Raw genomic sequence first — 18,702 nt, 5'->3', positions numbered from 1 at the left:
TAGAAAAGCTGCAGCTCTCTAAAAAGATGAAGAAATTTATTTTGGAAAACATCTGAGGAGAGAACAGCTGGTCTTCAAGATAAGAAAAACATTTGTCAAATGTTCTTTTGCCTCCTACAGGGTAACTATGAACGTTTGACAGTTTCCTCTTTCCTGCAGCCAAGTCAAATAGGCATTACAGGACAAACACAGTCCCCCCAAAAGAAGGCCCAATAGAAAGGCTGGGTTTTTCTTGCTTTCTAAGTTGTTCTTGTTTGTCTTCTCTCCACAGGCTTGCCGGAATTTGACTTCTTTGGGGTTAAATGTAGTGGGTGGGGAATAAGGTAATTTGAAGCTTCTACTATTAAACTCTTTTTTTTTTTTAAATATATATACACAATAGAATACTACTTGGCAATGAGTAAGAATGAAATATGGTCTTTTGTAGTAACATGGATGGAACTGGAGAGTGTTATGCTAAGTGAAATAAGTCATACAGAGAAAGACAGATACCATATGTTTTCACTCTTATGTGGATCCTGAGAAACTTAACAGAAGACCATGGGGGAGGGGAAGGGGAAAAAAAACTTAGAGAGGGAGGGAGGCAAACCATAAGAGACTCTTAAAAACTGAGAATAAACTGAGGGTTGGTGGGGGGTGGGAGGGAGGGGAAAGTGGGTGATGGGCATTGAGGAGGACACCTGTTGGGATGAGCACTGGGTGTTGTATGGAAACCAATTTGACAATAAATTTCATATTTAAAAAAATTTTGTAATGTTTATTTTTGAGACAGAGAGAGAGCAAGCGAGCATGCACATGCGTGATTTGGGGGAGGGGCAGAGAGACAGGGAGACACAGAATCCAAAGCAGGCTCCAGGCTCTGAGCTGTCAGCACAGAGCCTGAGGCAGGGCTGGAACACACTATCTGTGAGATCATGACCTGAGCTAAAGTCAGACACTTAACTGACTGAGCCACTCAGGTGCCCCTAAACTCTTTCTTTTTAAATTTGCTAGAATTGACTAGCTGCTCTTTTATGCAAAAAAAAAAAAAAAAAAAAGTCTTTGAAAGAGTATGTTATTCGAAAGGTATGCTCATCATATTCTAGGAATAGTTTACATTTTTCTCATACCTTCATCCTTTATTTTTTTAAGTGTTTACTTTTGAGAAAGAAAGAGAACATGTGCACACACACTGGGGAGGGGCAGAGCGAGGGGGGACAGAGGATCTAAAGCAGCTCTGAACTGTCAGCACAGAGTCCAACTCAGGGCTCAATCTCACAAACTGTGAGATCATGACCTGAGCCAAAGTTGGTCACTTAACTGCCTGAGCCACCCAGTCACCCCTACTCTCATCCTTTAATTAGCAGTTTAAAATTAAAGAATCAATACACTCATATTTCTCAATAAAAACTATCCTTGCCAAGTTACCAATACTATGTAATGTTTTAATTGAGAATAACTTAAGCCATACAAGAAAAATATTTTCTTCTCCTTTTACTCGTATAGTGAGATATGAAAATCAAATTGGTCCCTTAAGAAAGATGAGATTAGAATTGACAAAGTCATCACCTTTAGATTTAGGAGGTAATGTTCTAGGACTGGAACAAGGTTAGCATTTGGTCCATTCAAGCAAGGCAAGGACTTCAGAACAGAGAGAACAATCCAGGGACTTCCTAGGCCATTTATTTAAGAACTGCATTTTTGACCCTTTTCATTGTTAGCTGTACTCTTCCCTTAAGGTTTGATCTTTCTTTCTCAGTTCTTTTAGAGTATAGTTCTATTTCTTGAAGATCTACCAAGAATCCTAGTCACACTAATTCTGTTAGCCTAATATATAAGGAATTCAGAGGGTAAAGCATATTTACTTCTTCGGCTTTTACTCCTCATGTTTCCTATTCTCCAGTCCCTCTCTGAGATGATGAGCCCCTCTTCATCTTTCTGGATTTCAATTCTAGTTTCTCCTCTGGGGAAGGTTCTCTGACATTCCCCCTGTGCTACCAACCAGTCCTTCATACTTCACTCTATTTTAACACTTATCAAGCTGTAGGTCAGTCATTTATTAGACAGGGATTTTCCTCAGGGTAGAGTCTCTCATCCCTATTTATGTCCCCAGACACCGGTACTGGAACAGTTTTGGTTCCCATCAGGGGATAATATGCTCTCAGGGTCTTTGCCTGAGTGAAGAGATAAATTGGAGAGAAGAATTTATCAATTAGAAAATTTGAGGTCAAAATGGAGGTAGCTGAAGTCCTCTTTCAACTCTACACTTCATGCCTCTGAAATCCCCACCTCTAATTAATTAATTCCCTTTGGTCATGAGAAGGATATATACAGCTATCTATGCCCATAAAGACCTCATCTTTAACATACCCTAAACCAAGCTCCTTGTTTCCCCTGTCCTGTCCAGCTCCTAGTCTGTTTTTGTTCATGAATCCCCCAACTTGGGAAATGACACTACCATTCAGATTGTCAACATCCTCCATTCCTCCCTCTCTAATTGTTTACCAAGTCATGTTGATTTTATTTTCATGGTATATTTTGACTCTAAGTCCTGTTATTGTAGAGAGAACCCAGATGGAGCTCAGCAATCTCCATGAACTAAGAAGATGGAGCTGGAGATCCAGGAAGGCCAATGCAGCTAGAATTCACAGAGCAGAGTTCAGAGAAGAGAAGAGAAGAGAAGAGAAGAGAAGAGAAGAGAAGAGAAGGGAGGGGAGGGGAGGGGAGGAGAAGAGGACTGCACAGGGAGAGAGCACTCCAGAGATCTACAGAGAGTCTCCCTTGAGCCTTCAGCTAAATACCGATCAGAACATAATTTGAGGAAACTACCTGAGGCTGAGTAAAGTGCCACTGAAAAAGAGCAAAGAGAATAATCCTCAGAGTACCAGCTCCAATAAGATAAAATTCACAATGTCTGGCATCCAATAAAAGTTACCAGCATGCAAAGAAGCATGAAAATATGATGCATGATGAGGAGAAAAGCAATCAATATAAACAGATCAAGAACTGCATAGGAGATAGAATTAGTAGAAAAAGACATTAAAACAGTTGTTATAGCTGTATTCCATATATCTGAGAAGCGAGAGGAAAGATTGAAAATGTTAAGTAGAGATATGGAAGATATTTTAAGACCTAAATCTAACTTTCAGAGATGTAAAAGATAATATTGGATATGAAAAATACATTGGATGGGATTAATATCAAATTAGATATTACAGAAGAAAAGATTAAAGAACTTGAAGACAAAGCAGTAGAAACAATATAAAATGAAACACATAGAGAAAAAAGGCTTAAAAGTAAAAAAGAACATCAGTGAGCTGTAGGACAACTTCAGGTGACCTAATCTGTGTATATTTGGAGTCCTCAAAGGAAAGGAGGTACAGAAAAAATATTTAAAGATATATTGACTGAAAAATTTTCTAATTTGATGAAAACTATAAAGCCATAGAGCCAAGAGGTTTCAATGAACCCTAAACACAGGAAACATGAAGAAAACTATACCAAGGTGCATGCTAATAAAATTGCTTGGCATTCGTGATAAAAGAGAACGTGTTAACCCATATTCTTCATCCCCACTGCTTTAGGTTGGGCCTTCTTAATGTTTTAGCTGGACTTTTACTATAACCTCCAACTAATCTCCCTACCTCTGATTTCCTTCCATACTAGTCTTCTCCTTTCAACACTATCAGAGAGTTCTTCACTGTTCCCTGAATTAAAGTCAAGTTTCATAGTAGAAGGCAAATAAATCCCCCTTAGCATGATATACCTGACCCTTTTTTCTCTTTCCAGCTTCAACATCTCCCCAAACTACATTTGCTCCCATCTTCTAGCCACATGGACCTATTTGTGGAAACAGCTGTCCTGTCTCTAGCCTCTGTGCCTTTGCATGGGCTGTTGCCTCTGCCTGGGAATTCCTTTCCTATATTTGGTTTATTAATCTGTAGTTCCCTCTAATCTATAAGCTTTTGGAAGGCAGGGACTATCTTTCCTCTCTATAGTGCCTGCTACATAGCTCAGTACATATTTTCCAGTGAATGAAATTATCATTTAAAATTATTTTTATTTAAAAACAGCCCAACACTTGGAAAAATCTGTTATTATGTACCTATACATTGAGACTGAATAGAAACTATCTTTATTTTCAGAAGCCAGAAAAGTATCTTTTCAATACAATATGTTGCTGGTTGTTGATACATTTGTCTTTGACTTCATTTAATTCTTTAGCTCATTGAGGTTCACAGAAGATTTCAATTGATGATGTGTTTAGAAGGAAGACTGTTAGGTTATTGAGCACCAATATTACTAACATGCCTATGAATGGCTATATTTTCTGGATGTCTTAAATACATGGCAATTTCTTTTATGAATGAGCATCTAACATGACTGATCTCCACAAAAAAGACAAGTGCCCTTTTGATAAGCACCAGAGAAGAAAATCACTCAGTGTGTGTGTGTGTGTGTGTGTGTGTGTGTGTGTGTGTGTATATATATATATATATATATATATATATATATATATACTCCTACAAACAGGAATATTTTTACACACATTCAGATACTTTCCACATAGGTATTATGGCTTAAATGCAGAAGCTTATGGCCCCTTCACTGCCAATGGCCTTATGCAACATACCCATGTGGAAGAAGGCATAGACTAGGGTTTTATAAATTAACAAAGTTAATATTTAAGACCAACTGTATTGAGGCAAGTAGCAATATGGTTTCACTAAATTGCATTTAAGCTAACTAGATTGGAATTCATAAAAAGTGTTATTTTATTAAATTTTTTTTTAAGTTCCAAGTCTAGCTTTAATTTTCTGCACACAGAGGGTTTGGGAACACATATAAACTAGTTTTAATTTCACTCATTAATTTATTCAGGAACATTCAATAAGTACCCACTAAATGTTAGTCACCATGCCAGGTGCTAGAGATGCAGAGATGAAAAAAATAATCCCTGACATGAGTGAGCTCCCAGTCAAGTAGTGATTCTGAAGTGAGATCGGGAAAAGCATATGCCCTTATGAAGATATACTGTAGTTTTCAAGGGCCAATTGTCAAAGTATCACCCTATCCACCCTGATTCTGATGGTAGGGGAGAAGGGTTTGCTCTCTGATGGGAATGTGCTGAATATGAGGACCCAATGGTAGTGAGAAAGACCAAGATGTTAATACAAAATTATAATATTAATAGCCATACAAAGGCTACTATAAGAGTACCCAATTTTACCTAGTAGTATTCAGGAAATATCTGATAGGCAGAAGAAAATATGTGTTTTGAAAGAAGTCTCAAACTCTGGAGATACTGACTTAAGGGTCATCAATTTGTGAGTGGGAACTGAAGCCCTGAGAATGGGTGAGATCACTTAAAGAGAGTGTATGAACCTGGAAAATAATGAAGTTGTCGTCGTCGTCATCATCATCACCCTAACCACTTACTGAGTGATTTTTACTATGTGCCAGAGTACTTCACATGCGATATCTCATTTAACCCTCACAAAAACCTTACAAGTTTAGATGCTCTGGAACTTTTGGCAATGCTAACATTTAGGAGGCTGGCAGATGGGGATGCTATCAAGTGGGTCTAAAAAGAGAGCAACCAGAGAAACAGAACAAGGAAAGGGGTGATGCCACAGAAACCAAAGCAGGATAGTGTTTTGGGAAGGGAGAGGTCAGCAGGGCCACAGGCTGCAAAGATGCCAAGGAAAATGGGTGCAAAGGAGCCATAGGTTTCCCAATTCAGAGACTGAGGTGACCTTATGGGAAGCATTTTCAAGAGTGGTTAGGGAGGGATGAGAAACACATTATAAAGGGTTGAAAAAAGTATGGGATGTGCAAAGGAGAGGCAATTAGGGGAATAAATTGGGCTGGAAAGGGAAAATGGAGTGGAACTTGAAAGGGGAGTGGTACAGAAAGGGAGAAAAGAATAATAGATAAGACTGAAGAGCTTAGCCAAAGTGTCCTATATCCAGAAAGAAGGTAAGAATAGAAGAGAGAGAAAGGATGGGGCAAGGCGTGACCAAGAGGTCTAGTGGAAGAATAGGCCTTGAACAGGGAGAGGGGACTCCTAGTGAGGTTGAAAGAAAGAAGTTAGAAGACATAGAGAGGGGCACCTGGGTGGCTCAGTCCATTAAGTTAAGCGTCCAACTTCAGCTCAGGTCATGAACTTGCGTTTCATGAGTATGAACCCCACATCAGGCTCTGTGCTGACAGCTCAGAACCTGGAGCCTGCTTCAGATTCTGTGTCTCCCCCTCTCTCTGCCCCTCCTCTGCTTTCACTCTGTCTCTCTGTCTCTCAAAAATAAATAAAGATTTTAAAAAATTAAAAGAAATAAAGAAAGAACTTGGGGGAGTTGACAACTAGGGGGTTCTGTTTTCATCTTAAAAGTAGGAGGCAAAGTCGTCTGCTACAAATTAGGTGGGCAGAGTGCTTGAAGACAGCAAGGCAAGTTTGTGATGTGGGACATAACTACTTCTATTCAAAACATAGTGTATGATATTCTGAAGACTCTCTGCTGAAGATTTTAATCAGAGTTGGAAATAGTGGGGAATATATCCTAATAGCTCCTCCTTCTCTTTTGCAAAAAACATGAACCCAGACTCTCTAGATGAATCCCTGCCTTAGATTTTGGGTATGGGGTTTCCTCTGTGGAGGGGAATGGGAAAAGGTGGTATATAGAGGAGTAAAGGATGAGAGCAAAATCATGAATGAGTGTTGAATTCTATTTAATTTTTTCGGATACATACTGAGATGATTATGCAGTTTTGAATTACATTAATAAAGTTTCTAATGTGGAACCATTCCTGTGGTAATATCCTTCTTGAACATGAAATTGAATTTGATTTGTTTATATTTTATTTGGAATTTTGGCAACTATGTTTATGGATAATATTATCCTGTAATTTTTTTTCTCTTACTGTCCTTGTTTTTTAGTTTAGAGGGTATGCTAGTCTCATAAGCTAGCATGATGTATCAACATGTGTAACAAATTTTTTTCACCATTGCTTCTTGTACTCCCCTATTTCCTTCTTGGTTCACTTTTATTCTGGTTTGAGTACATTCCTTAATAGTTCTTTCAGCAAGAGTGTTTTGGTGGTAAATATTCTAAGTCTCTGTAGATCTTTAAATACATTTATTTTGCTGCTACTTCTAAATTGTAGTTTGTCTAGGTATAGACTTTTAGGTGTACCCTGTCCATGAGCATCTCTGGATTTCACCAGTTCTAAACCCACTTTCATGTTAATTTTTCAGTTCAACATTTCTGAACTACATAGATAGTATGAATTTGAACCACATGGATAATTTAATGCATGCTTGGAGATCTAGTTTCTCTCCAGTATCTATTTTCTTTCCACAGTAGTGGCTAATGAACCATAATTTCCTTCCAAACCCAGGGTCCCAGAAACAAAGAGATAGGGGTGCAGCTACTTTGGAAAACAGTTTGGCAGCTTCTCAAAATGTTAAATATAGTCCTAATATGAACCAGCAATTCTACCTAAGAGAAATGAAAACACATGTCCACATAAAAACACCCAAGTATAGTTTACAGTTGTGCCACTAACTAGCAGAGTAAATCAGTTAAATGCTATGGGTTAAAGTTTTTTCTTTAAATATGTAAAAGGAAATATATATACTAAATTATCTCAAAGAAATATTACAATAATAAAGTTCTGTGAAATGGAAATGGAAATAAAATTGGAGTGCAGTGCTTAGTAAAGGTCTCCCATAATTATATACACTCAAGGATAGAAGATAGAAAGTACTTAGCCTGTTTATTTATCTCATTGTTCTTAGAGAGAGAACAAAGCCTCCCTGGAATATGTCCTCTGGTGTCTAGAAAGCACCTTGGTTGGTGAAGGAAATGACACTGTGAACTCCAGAATACTGTCAGGACAGCTTTCAAATCCAAAGGAAAGACTATACAGGTTAGTAAAAGGAAGATAACTTACAGAGAAGAAAATTCTTTTGTGTGCATCATGCTCTGTGTTAATTACTTTATATACCTATCTCATTTACTCTTCATGTATGATGTAGATTTATTGTCCCCATTTTTTAAATGTAAATTTTTGGATAGAGGGAAAATTGAGGCTCACAGTTTAAGAGATTTGAAAACCCATATTCTTATATTTCATCCCATCTCTATACAGAGTCAAATTCTTCCATGGAACTTTCTTACTCCTTCCTTGACCATCTTGATCCACCATGATTTCTTCTGCACTTCTCTAATGCATATTACCGATATGCCAATTTCACACCTATAACTTTTTGCCATGTTGATTATATTTGATTCATTAATAAGTAAGCATTTATTGAATAGCCACCATGGAACCCCACTAGGCAATAGGGATACACAGATGAGTGACACAGTCCCCGCCTTCAGGAGTTAAAATCTAGTTGGGGAGACAACCCCATTAGCAGTTTACTCACACCCCAGTGAATTCTAGGATTAAATCACTCTCTATACTTCTGTCTCCCCCAGGCTAGAACACTCCCATTTTAGTTCTCAGGCCAAAAAAAAAAAAAAAAATCCTAACAGTGAGCCCAAAAGTAGCAAAACTAAGTTTTAAGGGAAAGGGTAATTTTTTAAATATTTATTTATTTTTGAGAGAGAGAGAATGAAAGCAAGAGAAAAGCAGAGAGAGAGACAGAGACAGAGACAGAGAGACAGAGAATCCCAAGCAGGCTCTGCACTGTCAGTGCAGAACCCAATGTGGGGCTCGATTTCACGAATGCTGAAATCATGACTTGAGCCAAAATCAAGAGTTGGCTGTTTAACCAACTGAGCCACCCAGGCGCCCCAAGGGAAAGGGGAATTTTAATTAATGAATTACTGTAACACATACTCCATAAGCTTCAAAGCTCCTTCACAGTGGAGGTAATGATTGACTGAGAAACTTAAATTTTTCTAAGTTAATAGAACCCGTCCCAGGCAGAGGGGATTTGAACCAAGCTCCTAGCCTCATGGCAATTCAAAATGGCTGGTGACATACTGTTTTAACCCATCCCACAGTAGGGGGAAAAGGTCTTACTTATCATTTGCTGGTAACTAGGCATGGCTTCAGGAACAAAACTATTTCAGCCACTGTTCTAGCCAGTTATGCTACTAACAACGTATTCCTAAGGTAGTCTGCTTGAGTGCAATGATAACTTTCCAATAGGTGGTAAAGGTCCACAAAATAAAAGTTATGTGAGCAATGTCTGGTATATAGAAAAGTTTCTGCCCAGCTCTGGTTTCTTCCTGGTTCTTTTAGTCAAGTCTGGTTCTTGCTCTCTAGCAATGTTAAATTCCATTTTTTTCCCTTCAGTTTCATGTTCTAGGATACTGAGTCAATCCAATTTAATGAATGCCTTCAATGTGCAAAGCAATATGGTAGATACTTAAAGGAGATAAATATGAATAAGAGAGGATTCCTGCTTCAAAGAGTTGTGAGTCATGTAAATAATCTAGAATATGGACCTGGTAATGTTATGTTCTTGGGCAAGTAGTTTTGCTCTCAAGAACCCTATAAATGAGCCAGATATATGACCTAGTACATTCCACCCCATACTATAAGATAAAAATCACTGCCATCTTCAAGGTACTGGACTGGGCTGTGTTAATGACTAGGTATACTAATAGGCTTGTCCCAGAAATGAACATTGCAAGCATTTTCTGAAGTGGAGCTGAATTCAGACAGAGGATCTCTTGGTCTTACCATGTAATCTGAGAAAGAGAGAGGTCAATCCTTGTTATTTCCTAAGGTATTCACCCCATATTCTTCCTAGAAGTGCCCTCAAGGAATATTTCAACCCAAGCCTCATACCACCTATGAAGCAACAGATGAGGCAGGTAAATAGATTCTCTCTAAAATGCAGAACGTGGGGTTAAAGGAACTGGAATTTACTGAGCATCTACCGTGTGTTACACATATCATATCTCATTTAAAGTTCATGTTAACACTGTGGAGTATCATTGCCCCTATTTCACATCTGAGGAAACTGAGGTCCAGAGAGGTTAAATAATTTGTCTAAGGTCACATAGTTAGTAAGTGGTACTGATTCAACTTGGAGAATGGCACTGGATGAAGTGCTAGTTAAGCAATCTATTAGGGGCACCTGGCTGGCTCAGTCAGTAGAGTATACAAGCCCTGCGTTGGGCATAGAGCTTACTTAAAAAGAGGGGGGTGCCTGGGTGGCTCAGTCAATTAGGGTCCAACTCTTGATCTTGGCTCAGGTCATGATCTCATAGTTTGTGTGTTCAAGCTTTGAGTTGGGCTCTCTGCTATTAGCACAGAGCCTGCATGGAATTCTCCCTCCCTCTCTCTCTGCCTCTACTCCACTCATGCTCTTTCTCTCTCTCTCTCTCAAAATAATATAGAAAGAAAGAGAGAGAGAGGAAGGAAAGAAAGAAAGAACGAAAGAAAGAGAGAGAGAGAAAGAAAGGAAGGAAGGAAGGAAGGAAGGAAGGAAGGAAGGAAGGAAGAAAGAAAGAAATCTGTTGGATTCTGGTTGTACCAGGGATCTATCATGGCTAAGTGATGTTTCAAATTATCAAACTGCTCCAAAACCATGGACAGGAGGCCCCTTCACAGCAGGCTGAACTCCAGGGAGACCTAGACAATGCCTGAAATTCAATTGCACCAAATCCTTTTTGGTGTCCAATATTAAGTTTTGTGCATTTTAATTTTAGGCTGCTTCCATATTAGAAGTGTGTTAGAAAAGTAGCCTTAAAGCAAAATAACTCACACCAGGGAAACTCCTGCTGAGTTGGTAACACTCTGGGAGGTAAAGATCCTTGAAGCAGAGGAGGGCAGGAGCAGGAGAATATAGAGGGCACTTAGCCCTGAAAGCTCTGAAGATCTGGAAGGCCAGATAAAGGGGTCAGAGGGGTAGCCCCACAGCTTGAGATCATTACAGTCCAGGGTTGCATAAAAAGGAGTGGGAAGGCAGGGAATAGTTTTGGTCAGGCTGCCAAAGTCACTGAACCAAAGCTCGGTCTCTGAGTTCACTGACCCTTCCCACTCAGCAATTTCCACAGGTAAGTCCAAAGGAGAATTACTTCAGAAATCTGATAATTTAACTCTGCTCTGCTGATAGAATGGTTTCATCACCAGAATTGGAAAGAAAATGGGTCAATGGTGATGACATAATTTACTGATGAGGTCAACTTATTTTTCTGCAAGGAGCTTGGCAGGAATTCTCTAAAACAATAGACAATCCCCAAATCGTTTATATCTAACTTTGGGATTTAGAGTGGCTCTTGGCAGTAGTAGCATTCCTCATTATGTTTAACTTGGGTTGAAAATCAAAATGTGTAGTCTTTGGGAATGCACTGATTAATGAACGAGGGGAACAAAGAGGAACAAGTTGGTTATTTAGAAGTTGCCCTCGATGATCCATTGATAGTCATAAATGAATAATTCACAGAAGCTGGTTCTTTGTTAGAATCTGGGAACAGAGCCTCAGCACTAAACTAGGGTGGGCAGAAAGATTCATTGGACAGAAGATTTCTGAAATCTTTCTATAGCTGATTTATGCCCTTTCAGAGAGGAGGTTGTTTTTTTTTTAATATTTATTTATTTTAGAAAGAGAGAGACAGTGTGAGCGTGGGAAGGGCAGAGAGAGAGGGGACAGAGGATCTGAAGCAGGCTCTGTGCTGAGAGCAGTAAGCCCAACGCAGAGCTCAAACCCACAAACCTGAGATCATGACCTGAGCCAAAGTTGGACACTCAACAGACTGAGCCACCCAGGTGCCCCGAGAGTTTATTTTCTTTTTCCTTCTTTCTTTCTTTCTTTCTTTCTTTCTTTCTTGCTTTCTTGCTTTCTTGCTTTCTTGCTTTCTTGCTTTCTTGCTTTCTTGCTTTCTTGCTTTCTCACTTTCTTGCTTTCTTTCTTGCTTTCTTAATGTTTATTTATTTTTGAGAGAGACAGAGACAGAGCATGAGCATGAGCAGAGGAAGGGCAGAGAGAGAGGGAGATATAGAATCTGAAGTAGGATCCAGGCTCTGAGCTGTTAGCACAGAGCCCAATGCAGGGTTCAAACTCACAGACCGTGAGATCATGACCTGAGCCGAAGTCAGACACTTAACCGACTGAGCCACCCAGGTGCCCCGAGAGGAGTTTATTTTCAATCTTTGTTTTCCTTTGGCATTTAAAGTCCCTTCTCAGAAGAAAAGTAAATTGCCTGCTGTGGACTAGGGCCAGGTATGTAAGGTTTGTCAGTTTCATCTCTGTTTACAGGCCTATTAACTTTAAGGTGGATTTCCTCAAGGCTGAATGTCTAATGATGGTGTTTTCACCTTTCTTTTGGAGGGCCTTGAATTTCCTAAACTGACTTTGAGAAACTCAGATATTTATTTTATAAGTAGTAGATACAGATTTTATGTACCCATCACTCACGTTATCTGTGCAAAATCAAGAAAATATACCCAAATGGATGCAAACTTAGGGTACCAGTCCCTTACATACAGCAGATAAGGAGGGTTCCTTGATGGTTTAAATGCAAGACACATCTGGAGCACTTCATTATGAGGGGGAACCTACTCTGGAGTTTTTTGCCACTTGAAAATGGGATAGGACCACTTTAAGAGTAAAGAAAGTTCTGGGGTGTCTGGGTGGCTCAGTCGGTTGGGCGGCCAACTTCGGCTCAGGTCATGATCTCACGGTTCGTGGGTTCGAGCCTCATGTCGGGCTCTGTGCTGACAGCTAGGAGCCTGGAGCCTGCTTCGGATTCTGTGTCTCCCTCTCTCTGACCCTCTCCCATTCATGCTCTGTCTCTCTGTGTCTCAAAAATAAATAAACATTAAAGAAAAATTTTTTTAAAGAGTAAAGAAAGTTCTTTTTTAAAAAAAAATTTTTTTTAAATGTTTATTTATTTTTGAGACAGAGAGAGACAGAGCATGAATGGGGGAGGGTCAGAGAGAGAGGGAGACACAGAATCCGAAGCAGGCTCCAGGCTCTGAGCTGTCAGCACAGAGCCGGACGCAGGGCTTGAACTCACAGACTGTGAGATCATGACCTGAGCCGAAGTCGGACGCTTAACCGACTGAGCCACCCAGGTGCCCCTAGAAAGTTCTTTATTAAAAACTAGATCCCCAGGGTGCCTGGGTAGCTTGGTTAAGTGGCAGACTTGGGCTCAGGTCATGAACTCATGGTTCGTGAGTTTGAGCCCCATGTCGGGCTCTGTGCTGACAGCTCAGAAGCCTGGAGCCTAATTCAGATTCTGTGTCTCCCCCTCTCTCTGCCCCTCCCCCACGTTCTCTCTCTCTCTCTCTCTCTCTCTCTCAAATAAATAAATCTTTTTTTTAAAAAAAATGCTTTAAAAAAAAAAAAAAGCCAGATCTCAAAGTTCAAAAGAGGAGAAATAATTATTCTTTTCAAGGCTCGGTCCTTAGGACCGATTTTACTTTGCTAATTTATGGCATTTCCATACCTTGCTTAGGCTTTAGGCTGAGCCTGTATCTGCTGGTGGTGGGAGATAAGGGAGTACCTTTCAGAAAACCTGTCTTTCTCTTGGGTTCCTAGGGTCCTATTTGGACAATTTGTTCTAATAATACGATTTTATTCAGTCAGCACCTCCAGGTATTTATTGAGCATCTTTTATGCATGCCACCCTATCCTAGGTGCAAGAGAGGATGCAAAAAGAGAAATTTGATGAAATTTATAAAATGTTGTAAAAGGGTTTACACAAACTTGTAAAGGGAGTGAAGGTGGCCTTTGAAGATCCTGTACTTGGTTATGTTGATTCACTTCTAGTATCTAGTAGGCCCAGTTTTAGCTCCCACATCCCAGGCCTGATTTACTCTCATGCATCAAAATTTTTGTTTCTAAAAGTTTAGGGCTTGTACCAATGATAGTACATGAGATGATATTGAGTTATATAGAACGTGATTTTAGGCGGTAAATGGACAAACGTAAAACAACAAAGAATCACATCATGAGAAAGTAATTCCCTTTGTAGTCTTCTTTGAAGCCTGGATTATATGTTCAGAGTGGCAAGGCCACTTAGAGGAAGTGAGGACTCTACCAGAGTGATACCGTCCTTGCATTCATCTCTCTGCCCTGCCTTCTGCCACACTGGCTCACAAACATCCTTGTAAGGTCAGCCCAGCTTTGATGCCTTCTGCTGCCCCCAAGCACTGAGGAAGGAGAAAGTGCTCTTACTGCCTTATTTCTGTCTCTGGAAAAGATACCTCTCCTCCTAGCCTGCAGTCGTTCCTCAACTGGGGCTGGTGGACTGCTGTTTTAGGGCACATAGAAGCAGACACACTACATCTGCTTCTGGAGAGAAGCTACTTGCTAAGCTTCTGTCAGCTCTGCCACTGTCCCTCCACAGCCTTTCTAACCCAAGGTCACAGGTCAGCTGTGCTCTTAACCAGGAGTCTTGGCAAGAGTTTCAAGTCCCTTGGGACCCCTGGCTGGCTCAGTCAGTAGAGCATGTGACTCTTGATCTTAAGGCTTGAGCTCAAGCCCCATGTTGGGCGTGTAGCCTTCTTAATTTATAAACAAACAAACAAATAAATAGATAAAAGTTCCAAATCCCTTCAGGAATCCTACTCTGTCATGTTAACTCAGAGCTTCGAGTCAATAGCTGGGAATTAGAGCTTCGAGTCAATAGCTGGGAAAGACACAGTGTCAGGGAGAAGGGCTGGGGCCTATATCCTGCCCATCCAAATATACTGAATCTATTGCAGCCTTGGCATCATCACAATCCCACTGGACTTAACCAGTTAGTTTACAGAGCCCCTGACATGGGAATTGAGTAAGGTATAGGTGTGAAGGCAGCTGGTAAACTCCGAAGCCCCAGAAAAGTGTATATGATGATACTACAAAAGGTTTCCTAGCCCATTCCAGAGTTTAGTCCTTGGATCTCTTTCCTTTTCTTTATTCCTATTCTCCTTGGGTGATTTCATCTGTTCCCCTGGTTTTAATTATGATCTATAGGCCAGTAACACCCAAAATCCACATGTCTAGCTTACATCTCTCCCTAAAACTTTACTTTTTATTTTGAATGGATTCCTAGATATCTCTATTTCAGTGTATACCAGAGATACTTTAAAGTAAACAGAACTCACCTCCTTCCTCACTAAGCCTTGCTCTTCCTTTAGAATTTAGCATCTGATTGGTGATTCCATCAGCCACACAGTCACCTGAGCTAGACACTGGAGAGCCTTCACTGATTTTTCCTTTGCTTCATCCCCTTGCATGCAAGGCCCTTAGGTCTGTTGTTTCTTCCCCAAACTCACTAGTTCAGGTGCTCATTTTTCTTTCCCCTGTATGATTCTGCTTTAACTTAGATTAGTTTCTCTGGTCTCCTTGTCTCCAGATGTGTCACATCAATCTCCCCTCCACACATCTGCGAGCATATTTGTAAAATTAAATCTGACCATTTGTTTCCCTTGTTTAAAACCCTTCAGCAACACTATGGGATATGATCCGGGCTCCTTAATCTGATATATTTAAGGCTCTCTCTGTCTGCTTCTTCTGACCCTTAGGGCCCTTCCTGCCCCCACCTTTGTTTCCCTCCTCATTACCTTTGCTATTGCTGGCCTTTAGTCTTAAAGGTGGTCTCCTTCTGTCGTCAACCTCCTATCCCCACATAGATAATACTATTCATCATTTAAGATTCAGTTCAGACATCACTTCTTCCAGGAAGGAAGACTTCCCTGTCTAGTCCCATCCCCTCATCCATCAGGTGCTTACATATATCTTATATGTACCTCTATCAGTGCACAAACCTCATTTATTGTTGTTATTTACTATCTCTTATAATTACATTATACTTCTGTGTCTCTTCTCCTGAACTGTAAGCACTTTGCAGACAAAGACAATGTCTTTATATCCTCCATTTCTAGTATAGTGCATAGCATAAACTAGCTCCCCAATAATTGTTTGAATGATTGAAAGTCAGAAAAATATTCTTAGGTTTAAAAAATCTCTATTTAATAGAGCACCTGGGTGGCTCAGTTGTTAAGCATCTGACTTGGGGTCAAGTCAATTTCTCACAGTCCGTGGGTTCAAGCCCCACATCAGGGTCTGTGCTAACAGCTCAGAGCCTGGAGCCTGCTTCGGATTCTGTATCTCCCTCTCTCTCTGTTCCTCCCTTGCTCGTGCTCTCTCTCTCTCTCTCTCTCACTCTCAAAAATGAAAAAACATTTAAAAACAATTTTGTAATATCTTTAATAGTAAAAACAGAAAATATTAGCTAAACCTTAGTTACCTGGCATTCTCTTGCCCCAAATCTCTGAGCATTTTAGCTAGTGAACTAAATCAAATTTTCTGAATATATTTATGCCAAAAATTACATAGTGCCACTGCAAAAAGATATTCCTTAAACATGTCAGTGCCCAACTTGGTGATTACAGGTCTTGGCTTTTCCCCTTGTCTTGGCATACTGGGTCTCCAAAGAGCTCCAGCTGGAAGAGACACACACATCTCAGATAGTCTTCTCCCCAAACCAAGTGGGGGTCAGAGCTCTGGTGTGGCCACCTGGGGGCAGTGCAGACTTGCAGATGGGTTTCACAGCTGAGGTTGGGGAGCCCTACTCCTGAGCAATCCCAGTTTCGTGTGCTATTCTGTCCAGCAAACTTTCCTCCCACTTCCAGGGGACCTTAGCCAAGTCTGCCTTTGACTAGGCTCCCACTGAATTGGTAAGAGAGGGACTGGAATAGACAACTTCATAGAGCAGCATGCACACCCATACACACATATCCTGGAACATTTCCAGCTTCCAACTCCTGAGAGGCAGGTTAACAAATCAAATTAGAGGTTTCTTTAAGGCAAGAAACCTAAATACTTTAAAGGAAAGGGTGAAGGCTGGTGTTAAACACTGTTAACAGGTAACCGTTCCATGACATACAGTCACGGAAACACAGCATTTCTTAGTTTTCTAAATTAAATATCCTTGGCTCCCATCCACCAGTGGGTAGAAAATCCAAAACTCCAACCTTAGTCCTTTTTCAGGGGCTTATAGGTATTTGGGGAAACTCTCTAATCAGTGCCTGCCACCTTGGAGCTCTTTGCCCAGGACAATTGTCTATTCTAGGACATTTTCGCTAAGCCTAGCTAGGGGCATGGAGACTTCTGCTATGGCTCCCAAATAGCAGTGCCTTTGCTCACCTCCCTGAGCACACTCATCCCCATCACTCATGGTTCTACCATCCCAGGGGTCTGTGGGAGAGTAGGAGCAGGACCTGGCTGCACAAGGAGACTGCAGTGCCCTTTAGCACCATCAGCTCCAGAGCCAGACTCAGGAAATTCTCCTCCACCCTCCTTTAATCCTAAAAGCACTTCTTACTCTCAGAAAGAAAAAAAAAAAAAAAAAACCTTTTGTCACCTCTGAGAGTCTGGACTGATTTCAAAAACAAAAACCTATTGAAGTTTGTTTGTTTGTTTGTTTGTTTGTTTCTTGAGATGAGAGAAGTCCTGGTCTTCAGAACAAAAGGACCTGGTCATTCTTTTGGGATGGGGAGTATAGAGAAAGGTAGGAAAAATTCATTCTTTCACAAAGAACAAAAATAGCTGACACTACAGAAAATAAGACCGTAATTCATCAAGCAGTGTAGCCCATCAAACACTGAAGAAGAGCCTATCTCATACCTTGTTCCAGAGTGTGGGGCCTCTCCAGGAAGAGGCAGTAGGCCAAACTGTAGGTGGAGATCCATATTATCCTGTGCCAGGATAATATGCTTCAGATTGGAAGTAAGCTGCAAACAGGCTCTGCCATCTTCTGCTAGGTTCTGGATTAACCGGGGAGGGCGTTGCTGGTACATCCAGGTTCCAATTCCCAGGAGCTGGTCTGGTTTAGGCCATCTCATTTCCTGGTCTGAGGAAGGACTTTGAAGAGAGAGACAGAGACAGAGTATGAGCAGGGGAGGGGTAGAGACAGAGGGAGACATAGAATCTGAAGCAAGCTCCAGGCTCTGAGCTGAGGTGGGGCTGTAACTCACGAACTGTGAGATCATAACCTGAGCTGAAGTCAGACGCTTAACTGACTGAGCCACCTAGGTGCCTCTAAACTTTTTTTTTTTAATGTTTATCCATTTTTGAGAAAGAGAGAGAGAAAGACAGAGTGAGTGGGGGAGGGGCAGAGAGAGAGGAAGACACAGAATCCAAAGCAGACTCCAGGCTCTGAGCTGTCAGCGCAAAGCCTGACACAGGGCCTGAACTCACAAACTGTGAGATCATGAGCTGAGGCAAAGGTGATGCTCAACCAACAGAGCCACCCAGGCGCTCCTGAATTTTACAGTCTTGATGCATGTCTTGCTTATCTCACCCTAGTCTGTCCACCGGCTGCCCCTGCCTGAGCTATGTGGAGCCCTTGTAGTTCAAGGGAAGTGGGGAGTGACCCACTATGTGTGAGACAGTTGATGGGACACAATCATCTCACCCTAACCTTGGGTGAGAGTTGGGGGCCCAGTATCCAGTATCCTGGCCTACCACTTCTCCCAGGCCCTCAGCTGGACTGTATTAAAGCTATACTTGTGAGGTGCATTGAGATCTCTGGGCATCAAGCCAAGAGTCCTTTGATTGATTTTTGTCATAGATGGAGAGAATTTGCTAACATAACTCCATTCATTAGGGTTCATAGAAAGATCACTATAGAATCTAGGTTGTTTTGATATGACTAAATCCACATCCTTCAGCATGGCCCATAATAAGACCAGCCCTTCACCACTTCATTTCATCCATATTTCTAGCCTCATCTCTGGCCATTTCCCCATGTACACTCTGCTCTCATCTCA

General features: G+C 40.9%; 1 protein-coding gene across 1 annotated transcript in view; it reads left to right on the top strand.

Moving 5' to 3' along the window:
* LOC122215644 (agouti signaling protein) overlaps window positions 1-18,702 on the top strand; it is a 167,404-nt gene that overhangs the window by 69,145 nt on the left and 79,557 nt on the right. The window contains exon 4 of the mRNA XM_042931196.1: window positions 7,775-7,905. Coding sequence (XP_042787130.1) covers window positions 7,775-7,905 — 131 coding nt within the window. The remainder of the gene's footprint in view (window positions 1-7,774; window positions 7,906-18,702) is intronic.

Source organism: Panthera leo, chromosome A3 (genome assembly GCF_018350215.1).
Source record: "Panthera leo isolate Ple1 chromosome A3, P.leo_Ple1_pat1.1, whole genome shotgun sequence".
NCBI lineage: Eukaryota > Metazoa > Chordata > Mammalia > Carnivora > Felidae > Panthera > Panthera leo.
Note: the sequence above shows the minus strand (reverse complement) of the source record. Positions and strands in the feature narration are given on the sequence as shown.